Source organism: Danio rerio, chromosome 17 (genome assembly GCF_049306965.1).
Source record: "Danio rerio strain Tuebingen ecotype United States chromosome 17, GRCz12tu, whole genome shotgun sequence".
Taxonomy (NCBI): domain Eukaryota; kingdom Metazoa; phylum Chordata; class Actinopteri; order Cypriniformes; family Danionidae; genus Danio; species Danio rerio.
In genome coordinates, this window is record NC_133192.1 from 5,965,015 (window position 1) to 5,981,615 (window position 16,601).

The 16,601-nt window shown below is 37.8% G+C and overlaps 1 protein-coding gene across 4 annotated transcripts in view; it reads left to right on the forward strand.

Annotated features, from left to right (window-relative positions):
* The window catches only part of LOC100334314 (kelch-like protein 29), a 380,138-nt gene extending 365,609 nt beyond the window's left edge, over nt 1–14,529 (forward strand). For all 4 annotated transcript variants that reach the window (XM_073928104.1, XM_073928106.1, XM_073928105.1 and 1 more), the window contains 2 exons: nt 7,201–7,345; nt 14,031–14,529. In XM_073928104.1, the coding sequence (XP_073784205.1) occupies nt 7,201–7,345; nt 14,031–14,214 (329 nt within the window). In that variant the 3' untranslated portion in view covers nt 14,215–14,529. The remainder of the gene's footprint in view (nt 1–7,200; nt 7,346–14,030) is intronic.
* The last annotated feature ends 2,072 nt before the right edge of the window (nt 14,530–16,601 follow it).

Here is a 16,601-nt window from a genome sequence, read left to right on the forward strand (position 1 = left end):
TCATTTCTCAAACAAGAGATTTAACAGAAGCAAAGTGAAATCAATTGACCTTATTTACTTTATTCTGTTCTATTGTGAATGATTCCGAAAGTCATCTTTCATCAATATATTATAGCTGCTTCATATGAAAGCCCATTTTGGTTTAAACAGTTCAATTAAATTAATTTCATCTTTATTTATGTACACTGTTAGACCTTACCAGGCTTTTTTACAGTAGAACACTGGCAACACTGTTGCCAGCCACTCACTGTAAAAGTTTGGTTACAGTAAGTAAGTGGCAACAGTGTTGCCAGTTAATTACTGTAACTGAACCATTACAGTGAGTGGCTGGCAACAGTGTTGCCAGTTGTTTACTGTAACCGAACCATTGCAGTGAATAGCTGGCAACAGTGTTGCCAGTTAATCACTGTAATAGAGCAGTAGTGGTAACTAACTGGAAACTGTGTACAGTTAATTACTGTACTGTAGTGTTACAACTCACAGCATTATACTGCATACACAATAGTATGTCAAGGTGTTACTAAAATTAATTTGTATTCTTGCCTTTTATTAATTCTTTAAATTAATTAAGTTGTAAATTCTGACAAATTTATTTTATTGTTTTGGCAGCAAACAAATATAAAACAGAAAACAAATAACAAAATTAAGAAATCAGCAGATATAAATATCATCTTACATATTACTGAGAGCCCCAGGTCTGCACAGCAAGGCTGCAGTCAAACTAACGTTTAAGCATGCAAAATTCTGTCATATGGCTCTGTGAAAAGGAGTGGGATTAAACAAAATATTTAGAGATTGAAAAAGCAAGCAACTGGTCCATAATTTTTGTTCAGAGAGGTCATGGTTTGATCTTTGATTAGTCTCAAGCAATCACATGATGTTATTTCACAGTTCAGAGTTCTCCAAGCTTGAACTTTCCAATGCTGCAAACTGCAAAATTTGTCGCATAAGCATGCATTCCAGGTCTGCAGCATTCACATGCGTATGAATGGAAGTCTAAAGGGAGAAAAGTGCAGTGTGACTGGGACTTTAAGCTGTAACTCTAATTAAACACACCTGATAAAACTAATTAAGGCTCGTTAGAAATCTACAGGTAATGTTAAAGAAGGGTGGGAACTAAACTCTGCTGCCCTGCAGTTCTCCAGTAACTTGGAGTTTGACCCCCATGGTATATAGCAGGGGTGCTTAATCTTGTTCCTGGAGATCTACGTTCCTGCAGATTTCAGTTGCTACCCATATCAAACACACCTGCCTGTAATTATCACGTGGTGTTCAGGTCCTAATTAATTGGTTTAGGTGTGTTGAATATGGATAGCAACTGAAATCTGCAGGAAGGTAGATCTCCAGGAACAGGATTAAGCACCCCTGATATATAGCATACTTTTAAAGCAACTGCCAACATTTATCTCAATCACACACACACACACACACACACACACACACACACACACACACACACACACAGTGCTGCAGTGAAATGTGTTACTCTCTCCTCAATTCTGACCATGCAAAAAAAAAAAAAAAATGAACAGCAAAAAACAAAATAACTATTTTAAATTTTAAAGTTTTAAATAATTAAAAACTGTGTCAAATCTCGAAAAGTTTAAAATAATTATAGAAAACAATAATAAAGTTGGCAACACCGAAAAACCAAAGGATCCAATCTTTTATTGTTATAATTATCTCATGACAACAAACTTTTTTATTGTTTCAAATATAAATTCATAGATGGAAACATAGCTCTGAAAAATACTTAGTAACAAACTCACAACCTGGGACCTGACAGGGGAGCTTTTGTGTGTGGATGGCTATGTGTATCATGTTTTTGTGATTCCCTGTGATGATGTGCACATGTTCCCTTACTGAGATGATGGAATTTAATTTTGGCTTAGTTGCCAGAAAGATACAAACAACTGTTAGCATCTGTACATTATGGCAGCGTGCAATATAAAATAAATACATATACTTAAACAAAAGTAATGTAAGAGGTTATATGAGGAGAGGCTAACTAGCTAACAATGTAGCTTTCAAGTACACAGTTCAAGACAACAACAATATAACTTAAAACACAGCCTTATTTTATAAACCCTCAAAAACATTTGAACACATTTTACTTACTCATTTAAGATTCTTATTTAAGCCTAAAACATATCAGACTTAACATCTGAATTGATAGACAGAGAATAGAGCGCACTCAGCAGTAAACAAATCAAACACCTGGCTCTCTTAAAGGGCCAGCATTTTCTGAAAACTTCTAACACCTTTGTGTTTAGAAAAAGACGGACAGCCTGTGGTAGTGTGTGGTGATGATGCTTAAGTCATTATTTTTTTACAGTTATTTACTGCACAATCTACAGAGTAACAGTGCAGTTATACTAATTAAACACACCTGATCAAACTAAATCTAAAGGTAGTGTGTTGAAGCAGGGCTGGAACTAAATTCTACTAGGCTGTGGCCCTCTAGGAGTTTGACACCCCTGGTACATAGCATATTTTCAAAGCAACTGCCTACATTTATCACAGTTATGCACATATCGTTTGATAAAAACAATAAAAATATACAATAATATAAACTTCATCCATAGAAAAAAATAAATAAACAAATAATCTGATTCTCATGTCGTTCCAAATTTGTAGTAAAAAATGATAAAAAACACAACAAATATCATGATTTATACATTTATTTAGGAAAGCCTTTATACTGTTAATGGCACTTTTACTTGCCAGTTTTCCAGGCAAATTCATTGAGTCTCTGCAAAAATGTATGTGCGTGTTGTTTAAGATATATATATATATTTTTTTTTTTAATAACACATTTTTACTAGTTATTTAGCAAAATACTAATATTCAGTTGAAAGTGCAATTTAAAATCTTAACTATAGGTCAAACTAGGCAATTAAATTAGATTAATTATAGAAAAAGTAAAATGCTTTTAATGCATTTCATCCATATCTTACACTTACCTTTTAATAAGCTCTGTGGCATTGGTTGACTCCTGATACTCAATGTTAAAAACATAAAAGGAACCAAAGAAAACACAGAGATAAAATAAATATAAAATAGCAACATAAAGCATCAGAGTAGATGGGGCAGTAATGGTTGAACAGTAATTTACCATTGATTATCACAGTAAATATCTGTAATGGTACATAGAGTAAATTACTGTAATTTATTCTTTGGACTACAGAATTTCATACAAATCCTGCTCCTTTTACAGTAAAATACTGTTTCCTTTCATTACAGCTAAACGCTGGCTATTTTAAAGTTATTTACTGCATAATCTACAGTAAGGGTTAACAGTGTAGGACTTTTACAATGTAGATTGTGTCAAAGCAGCTTAATATAGAAATTCTAGTAAATTGAAACTGTGTCAGTGCAGTTTTCAGAGGTGAAGTTTTGTTTACTTTAGTTTAGTGTGGTTTAATATTCACTGCTGAAAGTCCAAACACTGAAAAGCAAATCCATCGATGTGCGGCTCAACAAATTCCAAAACCAGTGGCGACAGTGGCGAGGAACAAACTTCAACAATTGATAAAAGTGAAGGAAAAAACCTTGAGAGAAACCAGGTTCAGTTGGGCACGACCATTTCTAGCTGGCCCACGGGATCAATGCGGACACTCGTCTGTCTTTCAGGAATCACGCTCTCCACTCCTCCTTGACCACAACATCATCTGCATAGGATATGGCCTCATCCAGGATTATGGTAAATTTTCCGGAAAGGTATCATGTGTGAACAGGCCCTTATACCGGTAAATATGTTCTGCCAGTTTTCCAAAAAAAGATTATTTGTGAACTGGCTCTTATACTGGTAAAATACCTGTAAATATGTTCTGCCAATTTTCCATAAAGGAGTCATGTGTGAACAAGCCCTTGTACCAGTAAAATACTGATAAATTTGTTCTGCCAATTTTCCAAAAAGGGATCATGTGTGAACAGGCCCTTATCCCGGTAAAATACCAGTAAATTTGTTCTGTCAATTTTCCGAAAAGGGATCACGTGTGAACAGGCCCTAATACGGGTAAAATATGGGTAAATATGTTCTACCAATTTTCCAAAAAGGGATCTGGTGTAAACAGGCCCTTATACTAGTGAAATGCCGGTAAATTTGTTTTGCCAATTTTCCAAAATGAGATCATGTGTGAACAGGCCCTTATACTGGTAAAATACCAGTAAATTTGTTTTGCCAACTTTCCGGAAAGGGATCATGTGTGAACAGGCCCTTATACTGGTAAAATGTCGGTAAATTAGTTTTGCCAGTTTTCCAAAAAGAGATTATGTGTGAACTGGCTCTTATACTGGTAAAATACCGGTAAATTTGTTCTGCCAATTTTCCAAAAAGAGATTATGTGTGAACAGGCCCTTGTACCAGTAAAATACCAGTAAATATGTTCTGTCAATTTTCCGAAAAGGGATTATGTGTGAACAGGCCCTTGTACCAGTAAAATACCAGTAAATATGTTCTGTCAATTTTCCGAAAAGAGATTATGTGTGAACAGGCTCTTATATTGGTAAAATACCGGTGAATTTGTTCTGCCAATTTTCCAAAAAGGGATTATGTGTGAACAGGCCCTTATACAGGTAAAATAGGGGTAAATATGTTCTACCAATTTTCCAACAAGGGATCATGTGTAAACAGGCCCTTAAACATGTAAAATACCGGTAAATATGTTCTGCCAATTTTCCGGAAAGGTATAATGTGTGAACAGGCCCTTATACTGGTAAAATACCGGTAATTCTTTTTCTGCCAATTTTCTAAAAAGAGAAGTTGTAGCATTACCAGTAAATTCCTGGAATGCTACTCTGTGTGAACTCTTTCGAAAGGGTGGCGAAAAAGTGGTACGGTACGGTTTGGTTCGGTATGCCTTTTGACAGTGGAAATGGCCATAAAAGCGTACCAAACCGTACCGTACCCTACCACTCAGTTGTAATGGGCCCATACAGACCCCGTCTGTCATTCAGCATGCATACACTGAATTCAAAGGTTGCAGAGATAGACCAGCTCTTGCAATTCTATTACTTTTGAGATTGGCTCTGTATTGATGGTACTTTCACTTTTCATATAAAGATTAAACATACGGGGAAAATATGGGAAAATTAAACATGATATCGGGCAAAACGGGAGGGTTGACAGGTATGTGTCATGCTAATGGTTAATGGTGTTATCAATCATCGCTTGGATACTGCAAAATAATCTTTAATCTTTATTGTAACATTACCTCTGTCTTTGTCGCGTTTTTTCTTCCTCTTCTTTTCTTTTTTGCCTCCCCTGCGCACCAGACAGTTTGGTGCTTTTTGACGTTGAGCTTGTTGATCAAATCAAAAAAATCAAAAAAAGGTGTCGTGAATTCGACTTATTATCAATTAGAAATTATCAGACCGGAGGTTTTGAATATCAGAAAATAGACTTTATTCTCCATAATAAAGCCGAGAAAGAGCAGAGCAGACCCCAGAGCATTCTGAAGTCTCTCCTGGACACTTTCTAAAGTCTCTCCTGCTCCTTCTAAAGTCTCTGTGTTTTTTACAATATTTATACAGGTTATTTTGACACACCCCTTTGTGTCTCTTTTTAACTCTTGACCATTTTTGAATAGGTTTTCTAGTCTAAGGGGTCCTGCTATTCTTGGCTCTCAGCCCACTAGCTCATGTCAACAGAGATGTTACAGGTCTATGTCAGCAAAGTATAGATGCAACTTATGCAAAGGAACTAAGTGTTTACATACATTGTTATGATAGGATAATAACTTGATAATATGTTACTCATTCTAACTTCTGATACATATAGCTTCATACAAGTATTTAACATATATGTTAGATCTACACAATCAGTCATTCAGCCTTCTCCTAGTGTTGCTTCTGTGCAGGCATACTCATCTTACACAGACATATCACTGTATTTTTAACACAGGCTGACATGTTTGCTGCAAACACTACATACATTTTGAGAAGAGAAAATTAACTGCTTTACACTTAGAAAATACTTCATACAGAGAGAATAAAATCTTCTTCACAGGTAAAGTCTAATTATTCGAATGTAGAATTTATGTAGAATTTATTACTACTACTGCTGCTACTTAGTAGGCTACTTAGTAGGCTTTGCACTTTGCAGTTAAATTAATGTGGGCGTATTATTTTATAAGTCATAGTACCAACTAGTTTTAGGAATAGTGTAAGTTGCACTTTTTTTTCTTCTCCCATTTCTGGTGCGCACCTGATGTACAGCGCCCTTAGCATTAGCCTATACTGCCTATGCCATGGGTCGGCCCTGCGTATGGCTGCATTTTGTCCCTAAAACAAATGTTAGCGGATGGTATGATGCTGTTTTGCACTTACCAGCTGACCAGCTGTATGCAGGATTATCTACTGTTACCATTTGATCCAGTGGCTAACCATGTACGTCAGAGAATTTAAGACGCTGAGTTGACTGTGACAACTCTGTTGAAGTCCGATGAGAATGGTTCCAGAAAGCAGTTAAAACAAAAACAAAAGTAAAAAAATATAACCAACAAGTAAATAACGTGGTAAAATTTGAAAACGTGGTAAAATCATGCTGCTCTGAGGGCTTTTCTTTGTCTGGATTGCTTTTGAAAATACTATTGGTTGGGTTTAGAGAAGTGGGTGGGTGCTGGTCAATCAGTGCTTTTGAAAACACTATCGGTTGGGTTTAGGGAAGGTGGTGTTTAGGGAATCAGTTGGTCGGTCAGTAAATCAGTCAGTCGACAGCAACCTCTAGTGGATTTACGGCACTTATGAGAGAAATTTGAGATCTAACAACGCTCACACAATGGCCTCTGGTGGATTCGCAATATATATATATATATATATATATATATATATATATATATATATATATATATATATATATGTGTGTGTGTGTGTGTGTGTGTGTGTGTGTGTGTGTGTGTGTATATGTATGTATGTATGTATGTATGTATATATATATATATATCTCCTGGGACATATTTGGCGCTCTCCAGAAATGTATGTAGGGGTACGTAATCAAAATGAGCCTGGGTTAATAAAAACTCTACAGTACTAAGATTTTTGTGATGTTCACAATCTTTTCCATAATCAAACACAGCAACATTTTACACTTAAGCAAGTGAAGGAAAAAGCACAACAAGACCCCTAGTCCTGACCTTACGATGCATTCCCTCATGGGCTAACGGTGACTTGTTTTTGTTTCATTTTCTCATTATACAGATAACAAATATGCCCCGGCTGTGACTCTGAATGGTTATATCTTCATCCTGGGAGGAGCGTATGCCAGAGCCACCACCATCTACGACCCCGAGAAGGGAAACATCAAAGCAGGACCCAACATGAACCACTCCAGACAGTTCTGCAGGTGAGGACAGCAAGTCAACCGCAAATACACACCTGTCCATAGAGAAATCATGATGGAGAGATCTCACTGCTGTCAGAGGCTAGACAAGTCAAGGGTGCCAAAGGCGGATTTGTGCATTCATGGTTCTCTGAATACAGGTTTACTGCAGAATATAAGCCCTATTTACAGGTACATCTATGCTAGTCATCTTTTCAACTGATTCGTAAATTATAAAAAGGCAAGGGTGAGGGAAGTTTAAAGAGACTGTTCACCTAAAATTGAAAATACTGTCGTCATTCAACACTAAAGAAGATATTTGGAAAACGGAGCAATCCTGTTACCATTGACTTTCATTGTATTTTTTTCCTACACATTTTTTACACATTTTCCTCATTTGACCTTATTTCCACTATGAAAGTCAGTGGTTACAGGCTTCCAACATTCTTCAAAATATCTCATTTTGTGTTTAAATGAGTAAATGATGACAGAAATGAAATGAAATGAAATGTACCTTTAAATTCATTGCTAATAGATGCATTCAGGTACACCTACACCAAAAATTATTTTGTTTACTTATTTTTTGTTGGTTTAATTTTTTTCAGAAACATTCTTAAATGAAGACACTTTACTATTTCTATCTATTAAATTGCCCAATAAATTGTATTTTTTACACTTACCCACACCCCAACCGTCACAGTACTGTAAAAATATTTATCTTTGTTATACAGTGTCATAAAAAATGCTGTTATATTGATATTCGGCCGGCTGCGTATCTGATCTAAACTTTACTTGGTCAAATTATTTTTCAAACCCCACTGAAATATATATATGTATATATATATATATATATATATATATATATATATATATATATATATATATATATATATATATATATATATATATATATATATATATATATATATATATATATATATATATGAATAAGAAAATAAGGTTTGATCATTTGATTTGTTATTTTGCTTTTAAACTATACTGAAAAACATATGGAACATATGGACTATATATATATATATATATATATATATACAGTTCTGTGTGGTTCTAGAATCTTATTGGCTGATAGCCGTGATATATTTAAGTAATATCAGCACCCGTACAGCCTCTTTACCACTTGTGTATTACTCCGCCCACATACAGCCAGCTAAAACCAGACACTACAGATCTAAAGTAGTAAACAAGTAAACAAAAGGTTTTTTTTTTGAGACTCTCCATGTTTGATTTAGGTTTTATATACACAATATGCCCTCAAACTGTTGTATAAACACAATATAAAATGTGCCAACTTGTCTGATATTGCTCATACATATATATATATATATATATATATATATATATATATATATATATATATATATATATATATATATATATRTGTGTGTGTGTGTGTGTGTGTGTGTGTGTGTGTGTGTGTGTGTGTGTGTGCGTATGTATATATATATATATATATATATATATATATATATATATATATATATATATATATATATATAACAGTATATAATATAGATCACACATACACATACACACACATACACACACACACACACACACACACACACACACACACATATATATATATATATATATATATATATATATATATATTTGAATTGTTTTGTATTTGATAGAATATAAAACATAATAAATATTCTTGTTTTTTTTTAGCAGAGATGCTTAAGTTTAAATAAACAAAATGCATAAATTAATATTTGTCATTTTGCTTTTAAACTAATTTAATTTGCATTTTTATGCTTGAAAACAATTAAAAAAAAAAGTATTGAGGAAGAACACATTGGCGTCAATCACAAGAAGAAAAAAAATCTTCAGATCAAATGTTGTGGGGGTGGGGGTTTTCCTCGACATTTAGAGATTTTTTTTTTTTAGTTTTGTTGATCAAAAAGCACTCTCAAATCTTGCTTTTACAGCCTGGTTTAATTGTATGATATATTGTTGGCCGCAGGCTCCATTCTCCTGCTGTCTAAACGCATTGTCTCTTGTATTTAGTTCTTTGACTGAATTTTTATTGTTATTGTCGTCATTCATTTAGCAGCATATTCATGCAAATTTGAAGCAGTTGCTTTCAAATAACACAAAATATGCCATTCCCGTCCCATAACTGCCATCATTATGTAATGTTAATGAGCAAAATGAGCATTAACAACCATCATCAAGTAAATGCAGATGGATCAAGCTGAGAAAACTCGCATTGTGGAAATGATGTGTTCCAGTTAGCACAAAAGCTGCCCTGTTTGCTCCTATGACTTTATTCGGGGTCCCACAGGGTCGCGCTTTGGGCCCGATTTGCTTTCAGTGCTGATTGGCATTCGCAGCAGAGGCAGTAATTAACTCAGCGGCAGATGAAGCACAAATGAGCCACCGAACAATCGCTAGTGCATCACAAAACACACACAGCCACCTTTTTTTACGCTTCCGCTGTGTATTTGCGACTCAAACATGTTTTCCAGAAACGACACATCCGTTACAGTCACACTCGCAAGAGTTTCCGCATTAACATTTTGAATCCTGTCAAGAGCTTGAAATGAATACGGCCCAAAGAGAAGATTAGGAGGTAGATGATTCGTCTCATCCATCTCTTAGACAGTTTTACAATGCAAAGCCTTTATGTAAGATGGCAAACAGGAGTATAATCTTTATCATTACGCTTATGTATGTGGTTACAAATCCCGAAATTTGTTCTCCAATAACTTGGGGCGGGAATCTGAGAGAAATGGTTCTGGTGCCAACTCATAACTCAAACGCTGACAGATAATGTAGTGCATTGTCCTGTCCACATCACAAACAGAACCAAGGAGCCAGACTTTACTTTTAAAGGAGCCATGAGATACATCATTATAGTCTATTTTTAGAGGTCGCCACAGTGGAATGAACTGCCAACTATTACAGCTTATGTTTTACGAAGTAGATGCTTTACCTTACATACACACTCATTCACACACACACACTCATACACTACGGTCAATTTAGTTTATTCAATTCACCTATAGCACATGTGTTTGGACTGTGGGGGAAATCGGAGCACCTGGAGAAAACCCACGCTAACACGGGGGGAACATGCAAACTCCACACAGAAAAGTCAACTGATCCAGCTGGGACTCGAACCTGTGACCTTCTTGCTGTGAGGAGACAGCACTAACCACTGAGCCACTAGAAGAAATAAGTTTTTTTCTTCTTATTATTTAAATTTAATACTCTTTTTGTGTGGTTTTCAGACATCCCAAGTCTCCCGGAAGCATATGCATAGACACTCCCCCCTGGGCCTCAAATACATTGCAAACCCCTCTCTTCGAATCCCTCCATGCTCTTCAAATTACCCCCCACCCCCCTCTTTTAAAAGTGTCACATTATCCACCCGCCACTCCTCCCCTTTCAAATATGTACAAAACCGCACATCCCCACCTCCCAACCCCAGGCCAACCCCCTAACCCTGGTTTTCCTGATAAGTCGCGAACCAATCCACCCCCAGTCTTCAACCCACCCCTCTCCCCCTAATACCCCCCCTTTTTTTTTAAATATGTCACATTATCCACCCGCCACTCCTCCCCTTTCAAATATGAACAAAACCGCACATACCCACCTTTCAACCCCAGGCCACCCCCCTAACCCTGGTTTTCCTGATAAGTCGCGAACCAATCCACCCCCAGTCTTCAACCCACCCCTCTCCCCCTAATACCCCCCCTTTTTTTTTAAATATGTCACATTATCCACCCGCCACTCCTCCCCTTTCAAATATGAACAAAACCGCACATACCCACCTTTCAACCCCAGGCCACCCCCCTAACCCTGGTTTTCCTGATAAGTCGCGAACCAATCCACCCCCAGTCTTCAACCCACCCCTCTCCCCCTAATACCCCCCCTTTTTTTTTAAATATGTCACATTATCCACCCGCCACTCCTCCCCTTTCAAATATGAACAAAACCGCACATACCCACCTTTCAACCCCAGGCCACCCCCCTAACCCTGGTTTTCCTGATAAGTCGCGAACCAATCCACCCCCAGTCTTCAACCCACCCCTCTCCCCCTAATACCCCCCCTTTTTTTTTTAAATATGTCACATTATCCACCCGCCACTCCTCCCCTTTCAAATATGAACAAAACCGCACATACCCACCTTTCAACCCCAGGCCACCCCCCTAACCCTGGTTTTCCTGATAAGTCGCGAACCAATCCACCCCCAGTCTTCAACCCACCCCTCTCCCCCTAATACCCCCCCTTTTTTTTTAAATATGTCACATTATCCACCCGCCACTCCTCCCCTTTCAAATATGAACAAAACCGCACATACCCACCTTTCAACCCCAGGCCACCCCCCTAACCCTGGTTTTCCTGATAAGTCGCGAACCAATCCACCCCCAGTCTTCATAGATTACTATTGTTGTCATATTTTTGTTTAGTTTGTTGTATTTTGTTGTGCTTTACTTGTTTTATTTATTAATTCATTAAAAAAATGTTGTCATTCATTATTATTGTTGTTAATTTGCCTCCCCTGTTTCTATTCAGTTCTTCAGGTAATTTGGTAGTTTTTGTTGTTTTTAATTTGTGTTTTTATTAGTAATATAGTTGTAATTTAGTAATATTTTGTAGTTGTAGTAACTGTGTATATATATAGGTGTCCGTCTATTCATCCATCTATCCGTCCGTCTGTCCGTCCGTCCATCCATCCATCCATCCATACACCCATCCACCCATCCAACTATCTATCCAGCCGTCCGTCCATCCATTCAGACGTCTGTTCATTCACCCATCCATCCATTCATCCGTCCGTCTGTCCATCCATCCATTCATCCATCTGCCCACTTACCCATCCACCCATCCATCCATTTATCCATCCATCCGTCCGTCCATCCATCCATCCATCCGTTCCGTCTGTCCGTCCGTCCTTCCATCCATCCATCCATCCATCCATCCATCCATCCATCCATCCACCCATCCGACCATCTATCCAGCCATCCGTCCATCCATTTAGATGTCCGTCCATTCATCCATCCGTCCGTCCGTCCGTCCGTCCATCCATCTATCCATCCGTTCGTCTATCTGCCCGCTTACCCATCCATCCATCCATCCATCCACCCATCCGACCATCTATCCAGCCATCCATCCATCCATTCAGACGTCCGTCCATTCATCCATCCGTCCGTCCGTCCGTCCATCCATCTATCCATCCGTTCGTCCATCTGCCTGCTTACCCATCCATCCATCCACCCCATCCACCCATCCACCCATCCATCCATCCATCCATCCATCCATCTACAATCCTAAATCTGTAAAAGTTTGGACAATATAAAAAGCTAATAAAAAAGAAAGTAGTGCTTTCTGAGTTTACTTTGACTTGTATGTTATTGCAGACAATAGGAACACAATATTTTATGTTTTATCTGTTCAATTTCATTTCATTTGTAAATATTCATCCTTTCCTGTCAGACATGCAATACACTCCAAAACAAGTTAGGACAGGAGCAGTTTAGTGCTAGTAATGGGGTAAATTGGTTAATGATGTGATTTGAAACAGGTGATGTCAACAGGTGATTGTAATTATGATTTGGTACAAAAGCAGCATCCAAGAAAGGTCTAGTCCTTTAGGAGCAAAGATGTTCCGGGGATCGTCAGTTTGCCAACAAATATGTGAGAAAATGATTGAAATATTTAAAAACAAAGTACCTCACAGAAAGATAGGAAGACATTTAGATATTTCACCTTCAACAGTGCAAAACTTCATTAAAAGATTAAAAAAAATCTGGAGGAATTTCAGTGCATAAAGGGCGCAACCCTAAACAACCGTGATCTCCAATACCTCAGGTGGCACTTTATCAAGAATCCTCATTCATCTAGAAGTGATGTCACTACATGGACTCAGGACTTCTTTGGCAAACATTTGTCAAGTACCACAATATGTAGTTATATCCACAAATGTCAGTGAAAACTGTACTGTGACAAAAGAAAGCCCTATGTTAACAGTGTCCAGAAGTGCTGTTGACTTCTCTGGGCTCAGAGGCATGTGGGATGGGACCATCACACAGTGGAAACATGTACTGAGGTCAGATGAATCAGTATTTCAGGTATTTTTGAAGGGGAAAAGGACACCGTGTGCTCCAGACCAAAGAAGAAAAGGATTATCCAGACTGTTACCAGCACCAAGTCCAAAAGCCAGGGTCTGTCATAGCATGAGGTTGTGTCAGTGTCCCTGGTTCTTTTCTAGGTACAAGACAATGCAAAACCACATTCTGCGCACATTACAAAGTCCTGGCTGCGGAGGAAGAGGAAACAGGTGCTTGACTGGCTTGCCTGTAGTCCTGACCTGTCTCCAGTAGAAAATGTGTGGTGCATATTAAAGCGCAAAATGTGACAATGAAGACTGTTGAAGTCAATTTAGACTTGTTTGCAGGAAGAATGAGACAAAATTACACCTGAAACACTTCATCACTTGGTGTCTTCAGTCCCTAAACGTCTTTTAAGTATTGTGAAAAAGGAATAGCAACATTACAAAGTGTTAAATGCTTTACTGATCCAACTTTTTTTGACATGTGTTTCAAGAACCAAAATTGGTGTATGTGTTTATTTTGTACCGATCTATTTGTACCTTTGTATGTGATTTTATGTGTTTGTAGCTTGTATATCTCCTTGCATAAAAAACCACTAATGCAATTTTCAAATAATGTTTTCCAGTGCGGTGGTCCTGGACGGTAAGATCTTCGCGAGCGGCGGCATTGTGAGCAGCGAGGGCCCGGCGCTGGGAACCATGGAGGCCTTGGACCCCTGTGCCAATGTGTGGACGCTGCAGCAGAGCATGCCATGCCCGCTCTTTAGACACGGCTGCGTGGTTATTAAGAAGTACATTCAGAGCGGCTGACGCTGACACAGAGGAACACAACACGTCTCTGGCACACCGGACACCCACTTTTTTTCCCCACACGGGCCAGGATTAGCAGTGCTGATGCCGAGGCCTCGCTCACTTTCTGACACACACTGGGAATGTAGAAGCTAATCTTCCCTGCCGGCGCAAAACAGGCCTTCGTGTAAAATAGTGCACCTGACAGAGCTGTCGTTCATGTGTGTCGTGGCTCTAGCCTTAATGCTCTGTGGCCATGGGGATTTTTACATACAGTTGAAGTCAATTTTTAGCCCTCTTTTTCAAATATTTCCCAAATTATGTTTAACAGAGCAGGGAATTTTTCACAGTATTTTCTATAATAATTTTTTCTTCAGGGGACAGTCTTATTTGCTTTATTTTGGCTAGAATAAAAGCAGTTTTTCATTTGTTTATAACCTTTTTAAGGTAAAATTTATTGTCTCCCGTAGGAGAAATTTGTTTTAGAAAAAAGGTTCTGCTGTACATAGACACCAACAAGACAACATGTAACAAACATACACATTAAAATCTAATCCTAAAATACCTCCTAATATAAATACGATTCCATAAAATCAGTAAATTTTTTTAAAAAATGTTATAAAAGTAAAGTACCATGTAGAGATCTGCGCGGGACAAAATTTTGAATCCCGCACCCGCCAGGTTTTAGCCGGAACCCGACCGCTCCCGCTTATATTAAGCACTTGATGTCCCGCTGCCCGACCCGCCCCGTTTTCTATACGCCGCGCCTGATCCCGCTAAAGAGCGGGGGGAGAACAAAACCGAAAATAACCCAGTTATACAGTCCAGACAGCCTATAACAAGCTGTCTGTATAAACACACACACGCACAGCACCAAGCACACACACACAGACAAAGCTTTCTCTCTCATTCGCGTGCGCCCTCTAACACACTCTCATAAGCACCAAGCACAAACACAGGCAAAGCTCTATCTCTCATTCGCGCACGCACACATACACACACACACACACACACATACACACACACACACACACACACACCTCTCATTCGCGCGTGCGCATGCATACACACACACTGCAACAAACAAGCTAAACACAGCATCGCGCTATTTCATTTACACACATACATACGCGTGATCACTCGGGAGTCGGGAGCGATATTGCTAGACAGCCCGCTCCCGTCCCAAATTAAACCCGTTACCGACCGCTCCCGTGATTTATTCGGAAATTTATACCCGCGCCGTAGAAATCTGGTCGGGTCAGTGCAGACCTCTAGTACCATGTGCCCCACTGCCCTCTGTTGTGCAAACCAATCCTGTTATCTTAGTCTTTGACCGTCCTTCCCTACTTGCTCGTTGATCAACTTAATTGAAAAAGGAACAAAAGAATGTTTATATCTATTATGCTTGCACAACGGGACCCTATATCTTCTACCAGAATTCATCAGCTCATATTCCACAGACAGCACATGTGAAGAATCAGATAAAATCTTGTTGGCTTGTTGGATTGTGCACAACTCAAAGATGTCTTTTAGTTGACCAAGTGTCTTAATTCCCATGATTTTTCCTGCCACTCTCATCAGGTTATTTACTTGGGTTTTCATTTTTATTGTCAGATTCCCAAACCAAACAATGATCCCATATCTTAAAATAGACTCTTGTTACTTTATAAAAAGTCATAAATATGCTGCTACTCACTCCAAATAATCTTAGTCTGTGTAAAAAGTGGGTACCACTTTAGAATAACTATCCGTTATAACTAGTTAATAGACCATTAATAAACTGTTAGTTAACAAGTTATAAATGACTTGTTAAATAAAAGTTAATAGTTTGTTAATTATTTATAACTGTGCCTTATAGATGGCTAATAGATCACTTACAAGCTGTTAGTTAACAAGTTTTAAATGACTTCTTAACTGTATTTTAATGATTTATAACTGTACCTAATAAATTATTAAGAGATCATGAACAAGCTGTTAGTAAATAACTTAATAAAGGCTTGTTAAGTATCAGTTAATAGTGTATATGTTATTGGGACGTTATTCTAAAGTTGCAGCTATTCTTCATTTATTAACTGTTAGTAAATGAGGAATAGTTGCAACTTTAGAATAACGTCCCAATAACATGCTTAAGCTAATAACTAACACTTAACTATTATATTTACTCACACTTTACAGATCAATTGTTCACCATCTAATAACACCAGTGAAACTTTGTAGAATTTTAATACAATAAATTTTTATTTATTTTGTTTTCATGTTTAGCACTTCATGGGTTTGTATTCTTGTATAGTGCTGTACTGCCATGTGATGGTTCAGTAGGTGTGTTTCTATACATTAAACACAACGTTCAACATTTCATCTGTGGAGTTTCTTTGGTAAAACACAGCACACAGAAAAGTCTATGAGCG